This window comes from Xyrauchen texanus, chromosome 20 (assembly GCF_025860055.1).
Source record: "Xyrauchen texanus isolate HMW12.3.18 chromosome 20, RBS_HiC_50CHRs, whole genome shotgun sequence".
NCBI lineage: Eukaryota > Metazoa > Chordata > Actinopteri > Cypriniformes > Catostomidae > Xyrauchen > Xyrauchen texanus.
The window spans coordinates 9,003,339-9,022,616 of NC_068295.1; the positions used below are offsets into that span (position 1 = coordinate 9,003,339).

The following is a 19,278-nucleotide window of genomic DNA, read 5'->3' on the forward strand; positions in this document are numbered from 1 at the left end:
ATAATTTCCTGTCATAAGGGGAAATGATTTCAATCAAACAAGATAGAGTTTCTTACAGCCCTACAGACTCATTCCCTTGACTAGACATACAATGCACAATCTGTTATACTGTTTTTCATTCTCTGTGTGCATTAGATATTATAACAAGCACTCAGTGGAGAGAATGAGAATGTGATCTTCAATTTGAGGTGCAGTTTGTTCTTGGTTTACTCTCAGTGTAGGCTTGGAAATAATGTGTTTAGAGTTCTGGGCATTGTTCCCTCTTGTTTTATCTTCTTTCCCTGCTGAAACAACAACAAGTTAAACCAGTCTAATATAGTTTGTTGGTCTGGTAGCTGGTTTGAACTTTTCTAGCTGGTATGGCTGCATGATAATGACATAAATCATAATTGTTGATTATTTACGTTGATATTGTAATTGCGCTAAATTTTGTTTTGATAGAATTTACATTAAAATTAGGGCTGTCAATTTAACACGTTAATTCAGTGCAAATAATGTTCAAAAGTTTTACACAATTACTCATGTCCCCAGACCGTAATAAGGAAGATTCCTGAGTACCACCTGTTTTCTCCAGGGTGCAGTAAGTAAAACTCCAGCTGCATAGGCAGCTTGTGTGCTGTGCGTGCAGCTTACACAGGGAACAAACCAACACTTCAGTAGACCGCACAACACGAGTATGCTTTCTAACGTTCAAATCACAGCTTGGAGTGCAAATCCGAATTTAGGGATCTCAAGACGTGTATTTCAAAGTATTAAACTATGTTTCATTTGACATAGCAATCTAAAATAAAATAGTATGTTTTTGCCGTGACGCAACCAAAGTGAGGCACTCCAAAAGCATCCTTCTGATGCAGGTGTACATTGACAGGTCCTTAGACAAGCCCTAATAGATTGTTGTGAGCTTTTGGCCAATAATTGGCTTATTTTCAATAATACTGTATGAAAATAAACAATACATTGGATTCTAAAGCCACTTTTTTATTTGTATTTCTGTTGTCTTATACATGCTTAACTCCTCTAGCACAATAATGTATTATCTGAATACTTTTTTTTAAAATAATATATATTCCGATAAGCCGCAACATTAGAACCACCTACTTAATATTGAGTAAGTCCCCCTCATGCCACCAAAACAGAGCCAACCCACAATAGCATTCTGAGATGATGTTCTTCTCACCACAATTGTACAGAGCGGTTATGTGAGTTACTGTAGACTTTGTCTGTTTGAACCAATCTGGCTATTCTCTGTTGACCTCTCTTGTCAGCAAGACATTTCTGTCCACAGAACTGCCCCTCACTGGATGTTTCTTTTTTGGCACCATTTGCAGTAAATTCTAGAGACTGTTGTGTGTGAACATCCCAGGAGATCAGCAGTTACAGAAATAATCAAACCAGCCCATCTGGCACCAACAATCATGCCTCAGTCCAAATCACTGAGATCACACTTTTCCCCATTCTGATGGTTGATAGAACATTAACTGAAGCTCCTGACCCATGTCTGCGTGATTTTATGCAATGCACTGCTACCACACGATTGGCTGATTAGATAATCGAATTGATGATTGCTGCTATATATATCTTTATATTATTTGTATATTATTTGTCATTATTGTATGTATACATATATGCACAATAATTACAAATAATATTATTTGTAATTATTTAAATATAACTATTTTTTATTATTTCATCAATTTGCATTGAAATATTGTTATATATGCAATTAATTCAATTAATCGCATATATAACATCATGTAATTAATTCAATTAATCAATTTAAACAAGAGCATGCTTGAGAAGAATGATGAAAAAAGTGTTTAAATAAAAGAAGGAAAATTCATGGTAAATATCACTTGTGAGCAGAATTGTTTTATTTGCTGTAATTTCTAATCAAGCTGCAATTTTGCCAAATTATGCAAAACGTGTGAAAAAAAATATATTGAATAGTGAGTATTTAGCATTAATTCATAGCCATGAAATTAGCTTAGAAAAACAAAGGATTATGCCATTTTATTTAAAAAACTGGAAATGTAATTTCCATCACCATCATTGCCACCACATAATTCTATTAAACACTACAGAATTTGAGAGGTGCTGGAAATGTAAGCGCAGCGTAGTTCTAGCGGGAAGACTAGCAGCTGTACATCATCACACCATTAGCTGGGTAATTACTTTTCTGTCTGTTATTGCACCTTACAGCCAGTTTTATACATCAGTAACGTACACGTCAGTGGCAAAAAATATTCCAGATTGTCAGATTCTGTTAATATTGCTAAACTACAATATTCAGCATGACTAAATATCAAAGGTCAAAGGAACTGTCTTCAGAGCTGAGAGACAGGATTGTGTCAAGGCACAGATCTGGGGAAGGCTACAAAAAAAATGTCAGGCTGCATTGAAGGTTCCCATGAGCACAGTGGCCTCCATAATTCTTAAATGGAAGAAGTTTGGAACAATCAGGACTCTTTCTAGAGCTGGCCACATGGACAAACTGAACAATCGGGGGAGAAGGGCCTTGGTAAGAGAGGTGACCAAGAACTTTATGGTCACTCTGGTTGAGCTCCAGAGATCATGTGTGGAGATGGGAGAAATGTACAGAATGACAACCATCACTGCAACACTCAACCGATCTGGGCTTTATGTCAGAGCGGCCAGGCGGAAGACACATGAAAAAGCACCTAATGGACTCTCAGACTGTTAGAGACAAGATTTTCTGGTCTGATGAAATGAATATTGAACTGTTTGGCCTCGAATCCAAGCGCCATGTCTGATGAAAACCAGGCACCGCCCATCACCTGCGCAATACCATCCCAACAGTGAAGCATGGTGGTGGTCACATCATGCTGTAGGGGTGTTTTTCAGCAGCAGGGACTGGGGGACTGGTCAGGGTATGAAAAAGCTAAATGTGGCAAAATACAGAGATATCCTTACTGAAAACCTGGTCCAAAGTGCTCAGGACCTCAGTGCCAAAGGTTAAACTTCCAACAGGACAAAGACCCTAAGCACACAGACAAGACAATGCAAGAGTGGCTTAGGGACAATGCTGTGAATGTCCTTGAGTGGCCCAGCTAGAGCCCGGACTTGAACCCAATGGAACATCTCTGGAGAGATCTGAAAATAGCTGTCACCGACGGTCCCCATCCAACCTAACAGAGCTTGAGAGGATATGCAGAGAAGAATGGCAGAATATCCCCAAATTCCAATGTGCAAAGCTTGTCGCATCATATCCAAAAATACTTGAGGCTCTAATCACTACCAAAGGTGCTTCAACTAAGTACTGAGTTAAAGGTCTGAATATTTATGTTAATGTGATATTTCATTTTTTTCTTTTTAATACCTTTGCAAATGTATCAAAAATCTATTTTTGCTTTGACATTTGACATTTCACTTTGGTATGGAGTGTAGATTGGTGTGACATTTTTTTAAAGCCTTTTAGCATAAGTCTGCAACATAACAAAATGTGACAAAAATGAAGGGGTCTGAATACTTTCTGAATGCTCTGTATATTAGAAACTTAATCTGCAATGAAATGAATGCACAGCGATGTTTGACTTTTAGAAAGAGTGCATCAACGGGCACAAACTCTTAATAGGTTGTGAAGGAATCTTCTCTCATCATAGTGATATGTGGGTGGCGAAACCAGGGTGAAGTGAAGCTGCAGATATGTGTTATTGGCCTCATGTTGCTCCAAAATGACAAATAATTTTAACAAAATGATTACCATCTTAGGAACCAATATGTCCAATATTTGGGATTCATCCTCTACACGACACAAAACTTGCATTCTGATGCATTTGCACAGCTATATAAATAGGCTGTACCATGGTAAAACTTTAAAGGGATAGTTAAATCAAAAAATAAATTTCTGACATAAATTACTCTCCCTCATGTTGTACCAAACCTAGTCTCTGCCTCAGACGGCAAGCCCATTGACAGCCCACAGTCTTTTCTCTAACCGTCTGATGCTTAATAGCACACAAAACTGGAAATGTTTTCTTGATCAACTCAGCGCAAATCGAATTTGGAAGCTGAGTTGTGTTTACAATGTTCCATGTTGATAGAATGAGTGCTTTTGAGGACAAAATAATCACATAATTTTCCAAGGTTTGCCAGGTTAGTGACATGAAATTTTAAAATATATTCAGAATTCCATTTGAGGCATGTCGCAGAAAGTAAAGCGGATATCCAGAAGCAGAGCTGCATTTTCTTACTTAGTTATGTCTGTGAAATATTCTATAATGAGGTTTTCTGAGACCCTCTACACATTTTCTACTATTCACCCATGTGTTTTCTGCAGGGCCATGCACAGACATTTTTGGGGGCTGGTGCTCATGCAAAAAATGGCAACCCTCTCATAATTATTAATTAAAAAATTCAGTTGCATACAGTAGCACATCTTTTACTTACAATTGTTTTTATTTCAATACAAAATTATCAATTCACACAAAGTCTATGGTCTTTAGCATTCACTTTTATCAATGTTTCCCACAGGATTTTGTGAGACTGTGGTGGGTGGACCCCGGACCCTCTTGGGGGGGTCGAAGGGGCATGGTCCCCCATCAGAAAATGTTGTACATTTTAAAGTTAAATGCATTCATCTTGTGCACTTTGAGAGCAAAATTAATAGGTTAGATCTATGACAATTTTGTGCTCTAGTAATAATTTAATCATAAACACAATGGTTGTATAGATATGTGATGTGTGGTGATAACATGGCAAAAAGTCACATCCACAAAACATGGTAAACGAGACAGAATTTAACGCAGTTCACAAATGGTCAAAACACAAAATCGACTAGAGCATACATTTGAACCATCAAAGAAATTAAGCAAAAGTGGTTACCTGTGTTCAACTTGCATTCAGATGCTGAATTGGAGTGAGAAATTCATTTCCAAAGCAACAGCACAAAACATGGGCCATCACAGGCTAGGTACAGTAATTAATGGGAACACTGCTATTTCTACATTTATCACAAGAACAGGCAACAACAAAGAAAACAATGCCACATTGTGCATGCTTTAGTGGTCTATAAAATAAATAACCAATCATACACAAAATTGAAAAAGGTTTTTCTCTGAATAAATAAAAGAATAAACCAACCAATCTACCCTCCAAACTACAAAGTAGGCCTATGTTCAGTTGCAACAATTAGGCTAAGTGTGTTCTGTGTACTTAGGTGAAGGGAGAAGGATCATTCTCCTGCTTTTAAAATTAAAATTAAATGAACAGTTAAACTTTCAAATCTGAGCTTGTAGAGGCCTTGGACTATTGTGTTGAAATGACAATCAGTTGGCTTGGATACAATTACCAGTACATTTTGTGTCACAGGAGTAAGAATCGATAATTGACTAGGCTGAATCTTAAAGCTTTTGCTAAACAGTATGAGCATGTAAACAGTGGACGAATCATATATTTGCACATTTTCTTGTGACGGGTGACAGGCCGGCTAACGTATCTGATATATAAATACGATTGACTATTAATCGCATAATGCATATTTATTTGTTTCAGTTGCCTGACAAAGGAACAAGCCTACCGGAGTTCACAAATTTTTCATTGACGACGGCCTCACAACGTTATATTACGCCAAAGCCAGTCTAGCTTGCTTGTTGTTAAGCTTAACTATTGCCTAAGTTAGTCTCGCTGTATTGAGATGTTTTAATAGTGGTTTAATTTCACAACAGTGAAAAACAATGCTGAAGCTTAGGGTAAACGTCTCGGGTTATGACTATAACCCTTGTTCCCTGAGAAGGGAACGAGACACTGCGTCGTTGAAAACGACTCTTTGGGGAACGCTCCTTAGCGTGCGCCTCTGAAGTATGAATGAAACTATTCCAATCTTGATTGGTGTTGCGTCATGACGTAACATGTGACAGCATAACCGGATGCATAAAAGTGACGCCGGCACACATACACATTAGCCTAGCGATGAAGCAAGCCGCTCTCAGGCCTTGAGGGCGTGGCAGGGCGACGCAGTGTCTCGTTCCCTTCTCAGGGAACAAGGGTTATAGTCATAACCCGAGGCGTTCCCTTCCGAGGGAACTTCGCACTGCGTCGTTGAAAACGACTCTTTGGGGAACGAATGCCCACTAGGCCACGCGCGAAAAAAGGCCTGCCCTAGGGTGAAACTGAACTCAGGCACTCAGCTAGGGCGAGAGCACACGTCGCCAGGCGTACTAGGGAGGTGCAGACTGTAAAACCTGATGAAAGTGTGCGGGGTAGCCCAACCGGCTGCCTCACAGATCTCCTGGAGGGGTACTCCCGATAAGAGAGCCCTAGAGGGCGCCATGCCTCTAGTTGAATGAGCCCTCACGGCCAAAGGTGAAGGCAAATTACGCACCTTGTAGGCCGAGATAATAGCCTGAACAATCCAATTACTAATGGTTTGTTTCGAGGGCAGGAGCCCCTTCTTAGGTGACCCAAAACACACTAACAGTTGGTCCGACCTCCTCCAAGAAGAGGACCTCTCGAGGTAAGCAGCTCAAAGCTCTGACAGGGCAGAGCAAATGGAGCCTCTCTTCTTCTGCCGACACATGAGGTGGAGGATGAAAAGCCTGCAGGACCGTGGGCCGTGCCGTGTTAGACGGCACCTTAGGCACATAGCCAGGTCTCGGGTGTAAAATGGCTTTAACTCCGCCAGGGGCAAACTCCAAGCAAGCTGGCGTCACTGCCAGGGCTTGAAGATCACCCACCCTCTTTAGAGAGTAATAGCTAAGAGAAAAGCCATCTTGAGCGTCAGGTCCTTGGGCTGAAGCCGACTGGAAGGGGTTCGAAGGGGGCCAGGGATAACCCTTCGAGAACCACCGCCAGGTCCCAGGCAGGAACCCTGGACCTGGTTGTCGGTCTCATCCTCCATGTACCACGGAGAAAGCGAATGACCAGCTGGTGCCTCCCCAGAGGCCCATCACTCAGTGGTGCATGGAGCGCCGAAATGGCAGCCACGTACACCTTGAGTGTGGAAGGGAGAGACCGCAGAGAAGCGATCTTGAAGAAACTCCAGAACTGAAGCCACCGGGCAGTTAACTGGATCTACTTCATGTTCTCTACACCAAGTGGAGAACACATTCCACTTGAGGCCATATAATCTCCTAGTAGGCGGAGCCCTAGAGCTAAGTATGGTTTCAACCACCCCGCTGATAGACCAGCATTTAGGTACTGAACCCCTCAGGGGCCAGACCCACAGTTTCCACAGCTCTGGGCGAGGGTGGAAGACTGTGCCCCCGCCTGAGACAACAGATCCCTCCTCAGAGGAATCTGCCATGGCGGAGCTATCAGGAGTGAAATTATGTCTGAGAACCATACTCGGGCCGGCCACATGGGGGCAACCAGAAGTAGACTGATGCCCTCTTGGCGGACCCTTTCCAGGACTCCGGGAGCAGAGCGTCGGGGAAATGCGTACAGGCGAAGCCTCGGCCAAGCCTGTACCATGGCGTCCAACCCCAGTGGGGCTGGATGTGAGAGGGAGAACCAAAGTGGACAGTGGGGCGTCTCTCGAGGCGCGAACAGATCCACTTCTGATGGTCCAAATTTGTCCCATATCAACTTCACCACCTCTGGATGAAGTCTCCATTCCCGGGCCTCAGCCCCTGCCTCGACAGGATGTCTGCTCCTGATTCTGAACCCCGGAATATACATTGCTCTGATAGACAGTATTTTCCCTTGGGACCAAAGAATTATCTGATCGCCAGTCTGCACAGAGGCGCGATCTGAGTCCTCCTTGTCGGTTCAGATAAGCTACCACTGATGTATTGTCGAGCGTACTAGGACATGGTAACCCTTGATGTCTGGAAGGAAGCTCCTCAGAGCCCTGAACACAGCCAACATCTCTAGACAGTTTATGTGCCAAGAATGATGATGGTCCTGCCACAGACCCCTGGCAAAGCGGCCGTCCATGACAGCGCCCCAGCCAGTGAGGGAGCGTCTGTCGAAGCGGTTTTCGGCGACATGGCGCTCCCAACACTGGCCCTTGGGACAGGAACCAAGGTTTCTTCCATATTAGCAGAGAACGAAGGCACCTGCGGCGTTACTCTGATTATCACGAAATGGATTCCGGCTGGGGAAAACCCCTTGGCTTTCAGCCACCACTGGAGGGGCCTCATGTGTAGAAGGCCCAGCGGTACAATGTTGGATGCAGCTGCCATGAGGCCCAGCAGTCTTTGAAATTGCTTTACAGTGATGGCCTGGCCTAGCTTTAACCCGGACACCATCGCCATAAGGGACTCGATACGTGCAGGAGACATGCGTGCCTGCATCGTAACAGAGTTCCACACAGCGCCAAAGCGTTGTGCACTGGGATGGTTGTAACACACTCTTTTTGTGTTGAGTCTCAACCCCAAACTTCGGATGTGGCCAAGAACGACATCTCGATGCCGAACCGCCATTTCTCGAGACTGGGCCAGAATGAGCCAGTCGTCGATATAATTCAGTATCACGGATGCCCTGAAGTCTCAGTGGAGCAAGAGCTGCATCCATACATTTGGTGAATGTGCGGGAGATAGTGCTAGGCGAGCGGAAGAACCCGATATTGGTAAGCTTAGCCCCGGCGAACCTCAGGAACCTCCTGTGACATGGAAGGATGGATACATGAAAATAGGCGTCTTTTAGATCTATCGTGACAAACCAGTCCTCGGATCTGATCTGACTCACGATGACAGGAATAGTAAGCATTTTGAACCTGAACCTCCTCAGAGACCGGTTCAAAACTCTGAGATCTAAAATCGGCCTCAACCCCCATCCTTTTTGGAACTATAAAGTACCGGCTGTAAAGACCGGACTCCCTGTCTGAATGATGAACACGTTCTATGGCCTCCTTCAGCAGCAGAGATTGCACTTCTTGTTCCATCACCTGAGCCTGCTCGGAACCACTGTAGTCTGCACCACCCCAGAGAATTTGGGGGCGGTGCCCGAACTGCAGTCTGTACCCTGAATTTATTATATGCAGGACCCATGCAGATATGTTGGGAAGATGATTCCATGCCTCTACAAAATCTACTAAGGGAACCAGCCTCTCGAGGCTGGTCTCGAGTGTTTTCGAGCACTGTTCTCGACTTCCTGAAGCGGGATACCGGCAGGATTTGGTCGATACAGTGCTTGTGACCACAATTGATGTGTGTTTTTATTTTTTGGCCTTGAGCGGCACGGTGTGCTTTAAGCTGGAGATTGGTGTGGCCCGAAGCGTCAGAGGCGGCGGAAACCAACACCGATTTCCTGAGGACTCGCTCTTGAGAACAACCTCGGTTGCTCTGCAGCGGGAGCAGCCCTCCGAGGTTCTAACACCCGGTTAGGACCTCTTCCCAAGCCCTCCTAGCCTTAGGGCGTCCCTCAGGTCGGCCCCTGGCTGGAGGGCTTCGCTGGGAGCGTTTCCTCTGTTGCCAAGCTCCTGGAGGAGGGGCTCTAGAGGAAGCGCTCTCCTTTTGCTCTGCTGCGGTGCGAGGAGCTGACTGAAGGCTGGGGCTGATGTGTTTGCCCCACCCTACTTGACTTAGACTTGGATTTACTGGGGAGAAACTGCTTGAGCGCCGCAGATTGTTTCCTCGCCTCCTGAAACCTGTCGACGACCGATGTAATGGCGTCGCCGAACAGGCCAGAGGGCGAGAGCGGGGCATCAAGCAAAAAAGCTCTGTCTTTTCTTTTATTCCCGATAAATTTAGCCACAGATGCCTCTCCGTGGTCACCATAGCTGCCATAGAGCGGCCAATAGCGCGGGCCGTCTCTTTAGTTGCCGGAGAGACAGATCTGCGGCTCTCGCGCAACTCAGCGATATCTTCGGAGTTGGCCCTCCCCTCGTCTAAATCTTTCAGGAGATCGGCCTGATGCGCCTGCAAAATCGCCATTGAGTGCAGGCACGAACCAGCCCGACCTGCCGCCATGTAAGCCCTGCTTATTAATGCAGATGTATCTCTGCAGGGCTTACTAGGCAGCGCCGGGGTTTTAAGGGAAGATGCCGACTCAGGAGAGAGGTAACCGGCTAAAGCCTCCTCCACACCAGGCATCTTCCCATAGCCCATATCCCGTGCCCCTAAAACATCGCTGTAATCGACCACACTGGGGGTGGAGACACGGGACGAATGTGGTTTATCCCACGATCTCGAGATCTCTTTGTGGAGATCGGGAAAAGCGGCAAACCCGGCTGGGGTTGTGGCGCGTGCTGCAGGAAGCGCTTCGTCTAATTTGCTTCTGACGTGCGTTCCCTGCTCATTTTGTGGCCAGCTAATGTTAAGTCTGGCCACAGCACGCAGTCACAACCTGAATCAGCTCCTCAAAAGCCTGGCCGAAAACCGGCGTGCTTGGCTGCTCGCGGTCGATCGCATCAATGCTGAGCATTTCCACTTCCTCGGAAGCAGAGAGCTCGAGCATTGGGACCTGATCGTGGGCAGAAGAAGCCGCGACGCGGGCTTCTGCACCACTCACAGTAGGCTCGGGATCCTCAAATGAAGAATGAGAAAGTGCGCAGCAGTCTCATTCTCATCTGCAAGATCCGCTCGCGAACCCCACGATCTCAATCGCCGCTGCCTCAACAGACGCGGGACCAGAACCGTGGGGAACGCGAGCCTGACCGTGCTCATCAAAGCACGCCAACCGGGGCGCAGCACTCTCATGGGTAGTGCTTCACAACTTACACAGGCAGATCCTCGAGAGCTGCCTGTGCGTGCTGCGCTCCCAAACAGTTCACACACAAATCGTGCGTGTCCCTACCCGTAATAAAACGAGGGCAGGGGTGCACGCACTTTGAACTGCTTGGTGGCCATAATTCTTTTAAATAGGACAAACAACACCAAATAAGACAAACAATATACATAGAAGCTTGCTGAAGAGCGAAAGCTAATGTGTATGTGTGCGGCGTCACTTTTATGCATCGGTTATGCCGTCACATGTTACGTCATGACGCAACACCAATCAAGATTGGAATAGTTTCATTCATACTTCAGAGGCGCACGCTAAGGAGCGTTCCCCAAAGAGTCGTTTTCAACGACGCAGTGCGAGTTCCTTCGGAAGGGAACACTATTGTTACCTGGCTGTCACTAATGAAGTCAGGTCAGAGAGACGTGAATTCTGCTCCGCAGGGTGCTTGATTTGCGTGCGCTAACTGTGGTGGCTGTGACAAGGGATGTCGAAGAGGGAGGGGCAGGGTCTTGTGCGGTTTTGCAGATTACAGAACTTTTCTGTACAATCACTCACGGAGACTCGTGGAGACTTGCACGCCATTAAACAGCATAAATTATTATTTTATGGTATGATACATCTTCTATAACCCTGACCCTAAACCCCCGTAATGACAAAACCGACTGTGATTGGTTGCTTTACATGTCATTTAGATGGCTTTTCCTGTCTAAATAGCTGGTACTTGGCCAACTGGCTTTAGACCCCAGACCTATGCCGTAGTCATAGGTCTGGCTACGCAAGACTATTACAAACCCATTTGGCTTTCTTTCTCCTGTGAAACACAAAAGCAGAAGTTTAGCATAGTGTTCACACTGCTCCTGTCCAAACAATGAACAAAGTGACAAAAAGTATCATAAAAGTAATCTAAACAACTCATGCGCTATATTATAATTTGTTTAAAGCCATATAATAGCTTTGTGTGAGGAACGAGCAGAAATGTAAGTCATCACAGATATTTTATCAGGTTTTTCGGTCTTTATGTGATTTAAAAAGTCCAGTAAACAATCGCAGTTTCTTTGTCTCATTCTAACCTGAGGCAGTGTCATGGCCTTTGGCTATATGGGGTTGGTAACCATGGTAACAAATCCCATGGTGTCCTCGAAAATGCCACCTGGAAGATCAATCCAATCGCTCGCTTTTTCTCATAAGATGGAGGGCTCCCTAACTCGAATTCTCATCTGCACAAGCGCTGACCCTCTGTTGACCTGCTTAACTGCTCAATAGATCAGGCTTGGAAGCATCTCTTAGCGCTTTGTTTGTGTGTCATTTTGTTTGTGTGTGTGTGTGTGTGTGTGTGTGTGTGTGTGTGTGTGGTGTAAGATCTTTATTGTTTGTGTGATATTGAATAGGCTCATAAAAACTGTGTTTTAACTGTTATCTATGATTTATTTTTGTAAAAATGTTTTGCTTGAAAAGTGAGCTTGTGCGGTTTCTAATGCTACATGGTTTGATATTTTGTTATCTCATGCAGTGGCATTCAAACATATTTAGTTTGGTGTGAGTGTCCAAATACTTTTTGGGTCCCCAGTATGTTTACTGATGCTGAATGAAGTGCTCTATTTATGAGTGTTTTATATCTGTGCAGATTCAGCTCCGCCCACCCCTCAGAGCACAGACCCGCCCCTTCCTTCGTGGACTTCGCTGGCCAATCACGGAGAGGCGGGCAAGTACTGCTGCTTGTGTGGCGCCTGGTTCAACAACCCGTTGATGGCACAGCAACACTACGAAGGCAAGAAGCACAAGAGAAATGCGGCACGGGCACGACTGCTGGAGCAGCTGGCAGGCAGTCTTGATGCCAATGAAAGCACAGGTCAGTCAACAGGATGAGGAGAGAAAGAGGAGAGTGAGCGGTATGATCAAAATCATATATTATATTTTGAGTATTTCTCTATCACAGTGATTACAATAATGGTAAATATCGCAGAATTCTGTTGCTTGAAATTGAATGAGACATGGTTTATGAATTAAACAACCATGTGTTAAAGGAATAGTTCAACCCAAAATGTTTATTTTCTCATCCTTTACTCACCTTCATGCCATCCCAGATGTGAATTACTTTTTTCTTCTGCAGGACACAAACAAAGATTTTTAGAAGAATATCTCAGCTCTGTAGGTCCTTAAAATGCAAGTGAATGGTGACCAGAACTTTGAAGCTCCAAAAATCGCATAAAGGCCACATTAAAGTAATCCATATGGCTCCAGTGGTTTATTCTATACCTTCAGAAGTGATATGTGGGTGAGAAACAGATCAATATTTAAGTACTTTTTACTATAAATCTCCAATTTCACGTTCATATTTTCACTATTTGAAAGTGAAGATTTATCAGTAAAAATTGACTTAAATATTGATTTGTTTCTCACCCACATATCACTTCTGATGGTATGGATTAATCCTCTGGAGTCGTATGGATTTTTGTTTTGATGAACTATCCCTTTAATCTCTATTTTGAATTAAATAATTTACAAATGAATGGTTGTTCATCGCATTTGATTATTATCTCTTTTTTTGGAACTTGATTGACACAAACCACAACTGATCGGATGAGCCATGTTCAACATTATATAATATAAACATTGAATTCTGTATTAATGTGCCAAGTTGCGATGTTGTTTGGCAACTGCAAATAAATAAACACTTTATTTGGTGCCTAACAACACTTATTAAAGATCCTGTTATACCTTTATTTACTTTGATATACAAACATTCCATTCATCCCTAGTATCAGTGTGTGTTTTCATAGCCAATTTTAGCAACCGATTTACATTTACAGACATCATTCTTGCACCAGAATGAGCTCATCTCTGTGTGTGCGAATTTGTATGTGTGTTTGCGAAGACTCAGAAAACTGGCAATCTGCTGTGTTTTCAAAGTTCGCTTTTAACAACAAAGATCTAAATCTTGTTTTCCCCTTGGGTGTACAACTATACAAAAATAACCCAAAGATCTGCAAGGATGCGATTAAAATCTTACTTCCAGAATTCAGGCAGTAAGCAGCAGACATGCTCCTTACACTCTTTAGCAAGGTTTTGTGGCGTACTCATTTGAAAATATCCAAAAATATTTCAAAATATCTTCCCTTGCTCTCCTCCCCACAGTTAAATCTTCTCAGTGTGTTCCTGCTCTTCAAATTCATACTGTATTTCACATGGATGTAATCACTTGACATGCAGTCATTGTTCAGTTATCACTTGTCATGCTGTCATTTGTGATCCAGGTATTTTGACATATGTCAGAAGCCAGTTCATATAAACCAGGAGTCACATTGCTCAGGGGTTTGAACAAGGTCATGTTGAGTATCGCCTTCGGATACATCTGGAAAACTAGATAATTTCCCTAAGGCAAATCAGCTTTTCAGGCTTGTCACTTGTCTTGACACAAAGAGCTTTGATTTAGATTTCCCTACTACTTAAATGAATGAGGCAGTCTGGCTCATACTTTTTTCAGTAGTTTTTATTTATTTATTTATATTTATTTATATATATATATGTGTGTGTGTGTGTATATATATATATATATTTATTTTTATTTTTTTTTTTCAGTGGGATTCATTGATATTCTTGCTCTCTAGCATAACAGTTAAATGTATTTTAAGAAAATCGAAATTATAGACTAAAGTAATTTTAACAAGATCATGTAGCCAGAAATGCCAAATATATTAGTATGGAGACAGAGATATCCCATTTGTGAGGGTGAAAGTACATGCCTAATGTTCTTGCAAATACCAAGGGTTCCAGTGGCTCCCAAGTTCACAAATGTATCAGAGCTTTAGTCATTGGACATCAGCGCTTCTGGAGCCAAAACAGCACAATAGGACAATGGTGAGAGTGATATTTTTAATTGCTGTTCACAATCATGCCTGTAAATTCATCTCAGGGGCACTTGCACTTTAGAGGAGAACCACATATGGGCTAATTAACTAATAATGAATGTATTTGTTGTCAAAGATAGTATAGGATAAGACGGGTCACTGGAATACTTATGAATGGGAGATATGCCATGGGCACTGGCACACCCCTACAAACACTGGATTTTTGAACTGATGCTGATAACAGCTTGGATGATTTTCCTCTTGGCCTGGAAAACACAACGGCTGTGTTTTTCAAAAACTATTTGAAATGTGAACTCAACAGACCAAAAAACACGGTTCCACTGTTCTACGAGACCTGAGAAATCGTCAGTGCTTTTGGAACGTGTTGATGTAGGGCTTCTGCTATGCATAGTAAAGTCGTAACTTGCCTCTGTGGATGCAGCCACGAATGGTGTTTACTAACAAAGGTTTACTAAAGTTATCCCAAGCCCATGTATCTATGTCTGAGGGATCAGAGATCACGTGCATTCAGAAGTGGTTTTCGTCTTGCCCTTTACGAACTGAGATTTGACAAGATTCTTTGAATCTTTTAACTATTTTGTGCCCTGTTGAAGGTGAAATGCCCCAAATCCTTCCAATTTGTCCTTAGGGAACATTGTTCTCAAAGTGCTGGATTATTTGCTGAAGCATCTGTTGGCAAATTGACAAGTCTTGAATAACTAGGCTGTTTTTGGAGGCTCCTATTATAACATGATAGCCTAATCTGTTTAACATCTCCTGTTTCACATCGCCTTCTTATTTCAACTTGTCAAATTGTTATTATTCTTAAATTGCCCCAGTCTCAACTTTTTTTGAGCGTGTTGCAATCGTCTGATTTGAAATTATTGTACATTCAAAAAAAAAAAAAAAACCTGCAATGAATTTCACAAGGTAAAACATCATATAATGTGTAGTTGTAGTATTTTCAATTTAGCAAAGGGTGAATATAATTTAGAAATCACTACTTTTTGCTTTTATTAGCATTTTTCATATTTTCCCAACTCTTTTGGAATTTGGGTTGTATATGGGTGTGTGTGTGTAATATAGTTATAGACTTGTAAGATGACAACCGTAGTCTATAATGCTGTATAACACAATATTTCTATATTACTCTGTGTAGCTATATTTGTTTTTCAGAGCTGAAAAAAGAAATGTTGCAGGTTCATACACATTAAAAAGTGGTCCAGGAGTTCCCTTGCCGTAAACTAGGCTAGTAACTAATGTTACTACATGGGGACTGTCCTTGTAATGGGTATAATGTCATGCACTTTGTAAAGCATTGGCTGTATACTATATAGGACCCACCTATGCATTCTAGAGGTAATGATGCAAATTCTAAATGTTATAAATTAATGTTAAAAAAGGAATTTCACATGGTGAAAGACACCTTAATTGAAGAATACCTGGAGTGGCAGATCAAAAGACTATTTCATGTTAAAATGATAGTAAAAAGTATACAGGCGTGCAATTTTTTATACACATATGCATACTAGGGTTAATAGAGTTTTGTGAATCTATAATAAACCTAATTTTAATATAAGGGAGGTGTGTTTGAGCTGAAAACAATGACAATGACTATAAATCTAAATACATAGGGTTCAGTAGTATTTAGAATCTGGTTAAAATGGATTGCGGGTAGTTGGTGAATAAGAAGTAGTTTATTTATTTATTTATTTATTTTTTGCGCTGAATTACTGCATGCCAAAGTGTCGCAAGTTTGCAGCTGTTTAGTGAATTTGCATCATAATGTTTTCGCCTCCATTACAAATCCTGTAGAATCTGCAGGAAAAGGTGTTGATGGTCCTTGTCAAAATGGGTGACAACAAAAAGAAAATATTTCAATGACAGTTGCATTCTGCATAAGAAATAATATATTTTTTTTCCCCTTCACTTAGCATGGTGCCCTTGTCGAGTGCTTTTGACTATCACTTCTATTCAAGTTGATTACAACAGCCTCCCATCAAGGTGTTCCTCACCAAACACACATATATACAGGTGACGTTAGCTCAGCTTAATCTGGTGTTTTGCCAGATCCTTTCCATTTTGGACAATAAGCATATAATTTATTATTACATATTAATTTGTATGAGCTATCCCTTACAAGTGATATTGTAAAATCTTTACTGAGGGACCAACTGCAGTACAATACATCCCCCAAAATGTTCTTTTAGCCAATGTAGTTGCTTTGTAGAGCACTTCATAGCATTTTTTTAGTTATAAAAAAAAAAAAACTGCAGCTCTTCATTCAAAATTACTCTTTCCTCACATTCACAATCTTGGTGCTTCTATCTCCTAAGCTTTATCTCTGGTTTGATCATCCCTCAGGTAACTGTCAAGAGCTTTGTTGGCCTGTCCTGTCTCATTCATCATCCTCATTAGCAGTCCTCACTGCTTACACAGGGTACATACAACATACAGTACAGACGAACACACATTTGCCCTCAAGCTAAAAATAAAAAGACTGAGAAAATGGGATTAATGCAGAAGAAAGTACAGTAGCTATTCATTACCAGTAGAGCATCTCATCAGGTACAGGAAGCCATCGGTAGGGCTCATCAGAGAGGTGACTGCTTGTGGTTCTCAGCTCAGACTCTCATCTATTTTCGTGAAGAACACTTCAGTGTAATTGCCTTCCAACTGAGGCTATATTTTGTTGCTGAGAAAATTGGAGGCGAAGCACACCCCTCTCCTGCTGCAAACAGGTTTTCGTATCCCCCTAAAAAAAAAAGCAGAGAGAGTGACAAGTGTTAGGATGTAAATACCAGCTCTGTGCTGAAGAGCCTCCTGCCATTCCATGAAGGGTGGATATTAAAAAAGTGCAGCGATTTGCCCTGTTTAAAATTGCAGGAGAAGTTTAAGTGCTTTACAGAATCAGTAAAAGCCAAGGACGAGCCTGTGCCTCCTTCCTGTTTTGTTCATATCCACCTTGACCTACGGGATTAAAAATTGCATTTGTCGACTGCAACACAGCTGTGATTGAAAGCGTGTAGAATTATCTATTTACATTTTATAATTCAATACTGCATTTCATTTTATTTACCCTTGTAGGGATGATCTGGCTGATGAAAAATTGGGTTTTATGTGAATTTACAGCACAATGTTTTAGCAGAAAAACCTGCATTTTATTCACTAACTGCCTGCAATCCAACCAGGTGCTAAATGCACTACAATAGTATTTTAATTAAAAGGCATGGTGTGGGTTAAATAAAAGTTAAGCTCAATTGACAGCATTTGTGGCAAAATGTTGATTACCACCAAAAATAATTACAACTCATCCCTCATTTATTAAAAAAGAAAAGTAAAAATACAGGTTACAGTAAGGGACATACACACTTACACACATACTGGAAGAGAATGGGGCCAGTCCATAAATGTAAAATTACACGTGGTTTCAAAAGTATAGCCACAAGATGTAAAAATTCAAATATTAATGTAATGAGGCAGGCGAGGATTAAGGATCTAAATACAGCTTTTATTAAACAAAGGTAAACACAGTAACTCTGTATATAAAGAAACAAACACAGGAAACAAGGCACAGAGCATAATGTAAAATGCAAAGACTGACAAAGAAACCAGGGGAAACAAGGGCTTAAATACAAAAGGGAAAACAAGGGAATGAAGAACACCTGGGGAAACATTCAGGGTAAACCAGTCACAATGTGAAACTACAAAAGGACTGCTAAACTGACACAGAAAACAGGAACGTGGAACTAAGCAACAATACTTTTAACATAAAAGTCTAGGCACAACCAGGGAATGTGTGACAGTTAACATGATTTTAGTGTGATAAAATCATTTAATATGGTAACCTTATCTGTGTAAAGTTAAATCAAATATTAAAACTTTGTTGTCATGCTCACATAATCAATGCAAGCTGATGGTGACTAAAACTTTTAGTAATTCAAATGACTCAAGTGGTTAAATATATACTACCGATCAAAACTTTTGAAACACATGACTTAAATGTTTCTCTTAAAAATCTTTAGATCTGAAGGTGTATGCTTAAATGTTTGAAATTAAGTCAAGTCAAATCAATTTTATTTGTATAGCGCCTTTCACAACACACATTGTTTCAAAGCAGCTTTTTGTAGACAAAAATATAATTGTGCCACCATATTCATTTATTTCATTATAAAACTAAAATTTAATAATTTAATAGAAATTGATGACTTGGACCAAATAATAAAGAAAAACAGTCAATAAGTGTCCAGCATAGATGGGAACTTCTTCAATACTGTTTACCTCAAGTAGTTGGTTGAGAAAATGTCAAGAGTTCATGTCTACAAACTCTAGGCAAATGGTGACTACTTTGAATATGCTAAAATATAACACAGTTTTGATTTATTTTGGATTTTTGTTTAGTCACAACATAATTCCCAAATTCCATACATGTTATTCCATAGTTTTGATGACTTTACTATTATATTAATATGTGAAGGAAAAAAAAAAAATATATATATATATATATATATATATATATATATATATATTTGTTTGTGTTATGCAGAAGAAAGAAAATCATACACATCTGAGATAGCATGAGGGTGAATAAATGATTAGAGAATAAATGATTAGAGATATTTTTGGGTGAAATATCCCTTAAAGTAATTGTAATTTTTCTACTTATATACACGTTTTATGTAAAAATGTATAGATTGCACCTTATTTAAAAAAAGATTGCTGGTCTTAGCTAGCTACCAAGCTGGTTTCAGCTGGTCAGCCTGGTCTGGTTTATTGGGTTTTAGGGTGTGTTCAAACTTGGCAGGTT

General features: G+C 41.4%; 1 protein-coding gene across 1 annotated transcript in view; it reads left to right on the forward strand.

Moving 5' to 3' along the window:
- LOC127660285 (zinc finger matrin-type protein 4-like) overlaps positions 1–19,278 on the forward strand; it is a 142,999-nt gene that overhangs the window by 77,312 nt on the left and 46,409 nt on the right. The window contains exon 5 of the mRNA XM_052150415.1: positions 12,248–12,472. Coding sequence (XP_052006375.1) covers positions 12,248–12,472 — 225 coding nt within the window. The remainder of the gene's footprint in view (positions 1–12,247; positions 12,473–19,278) is intronic.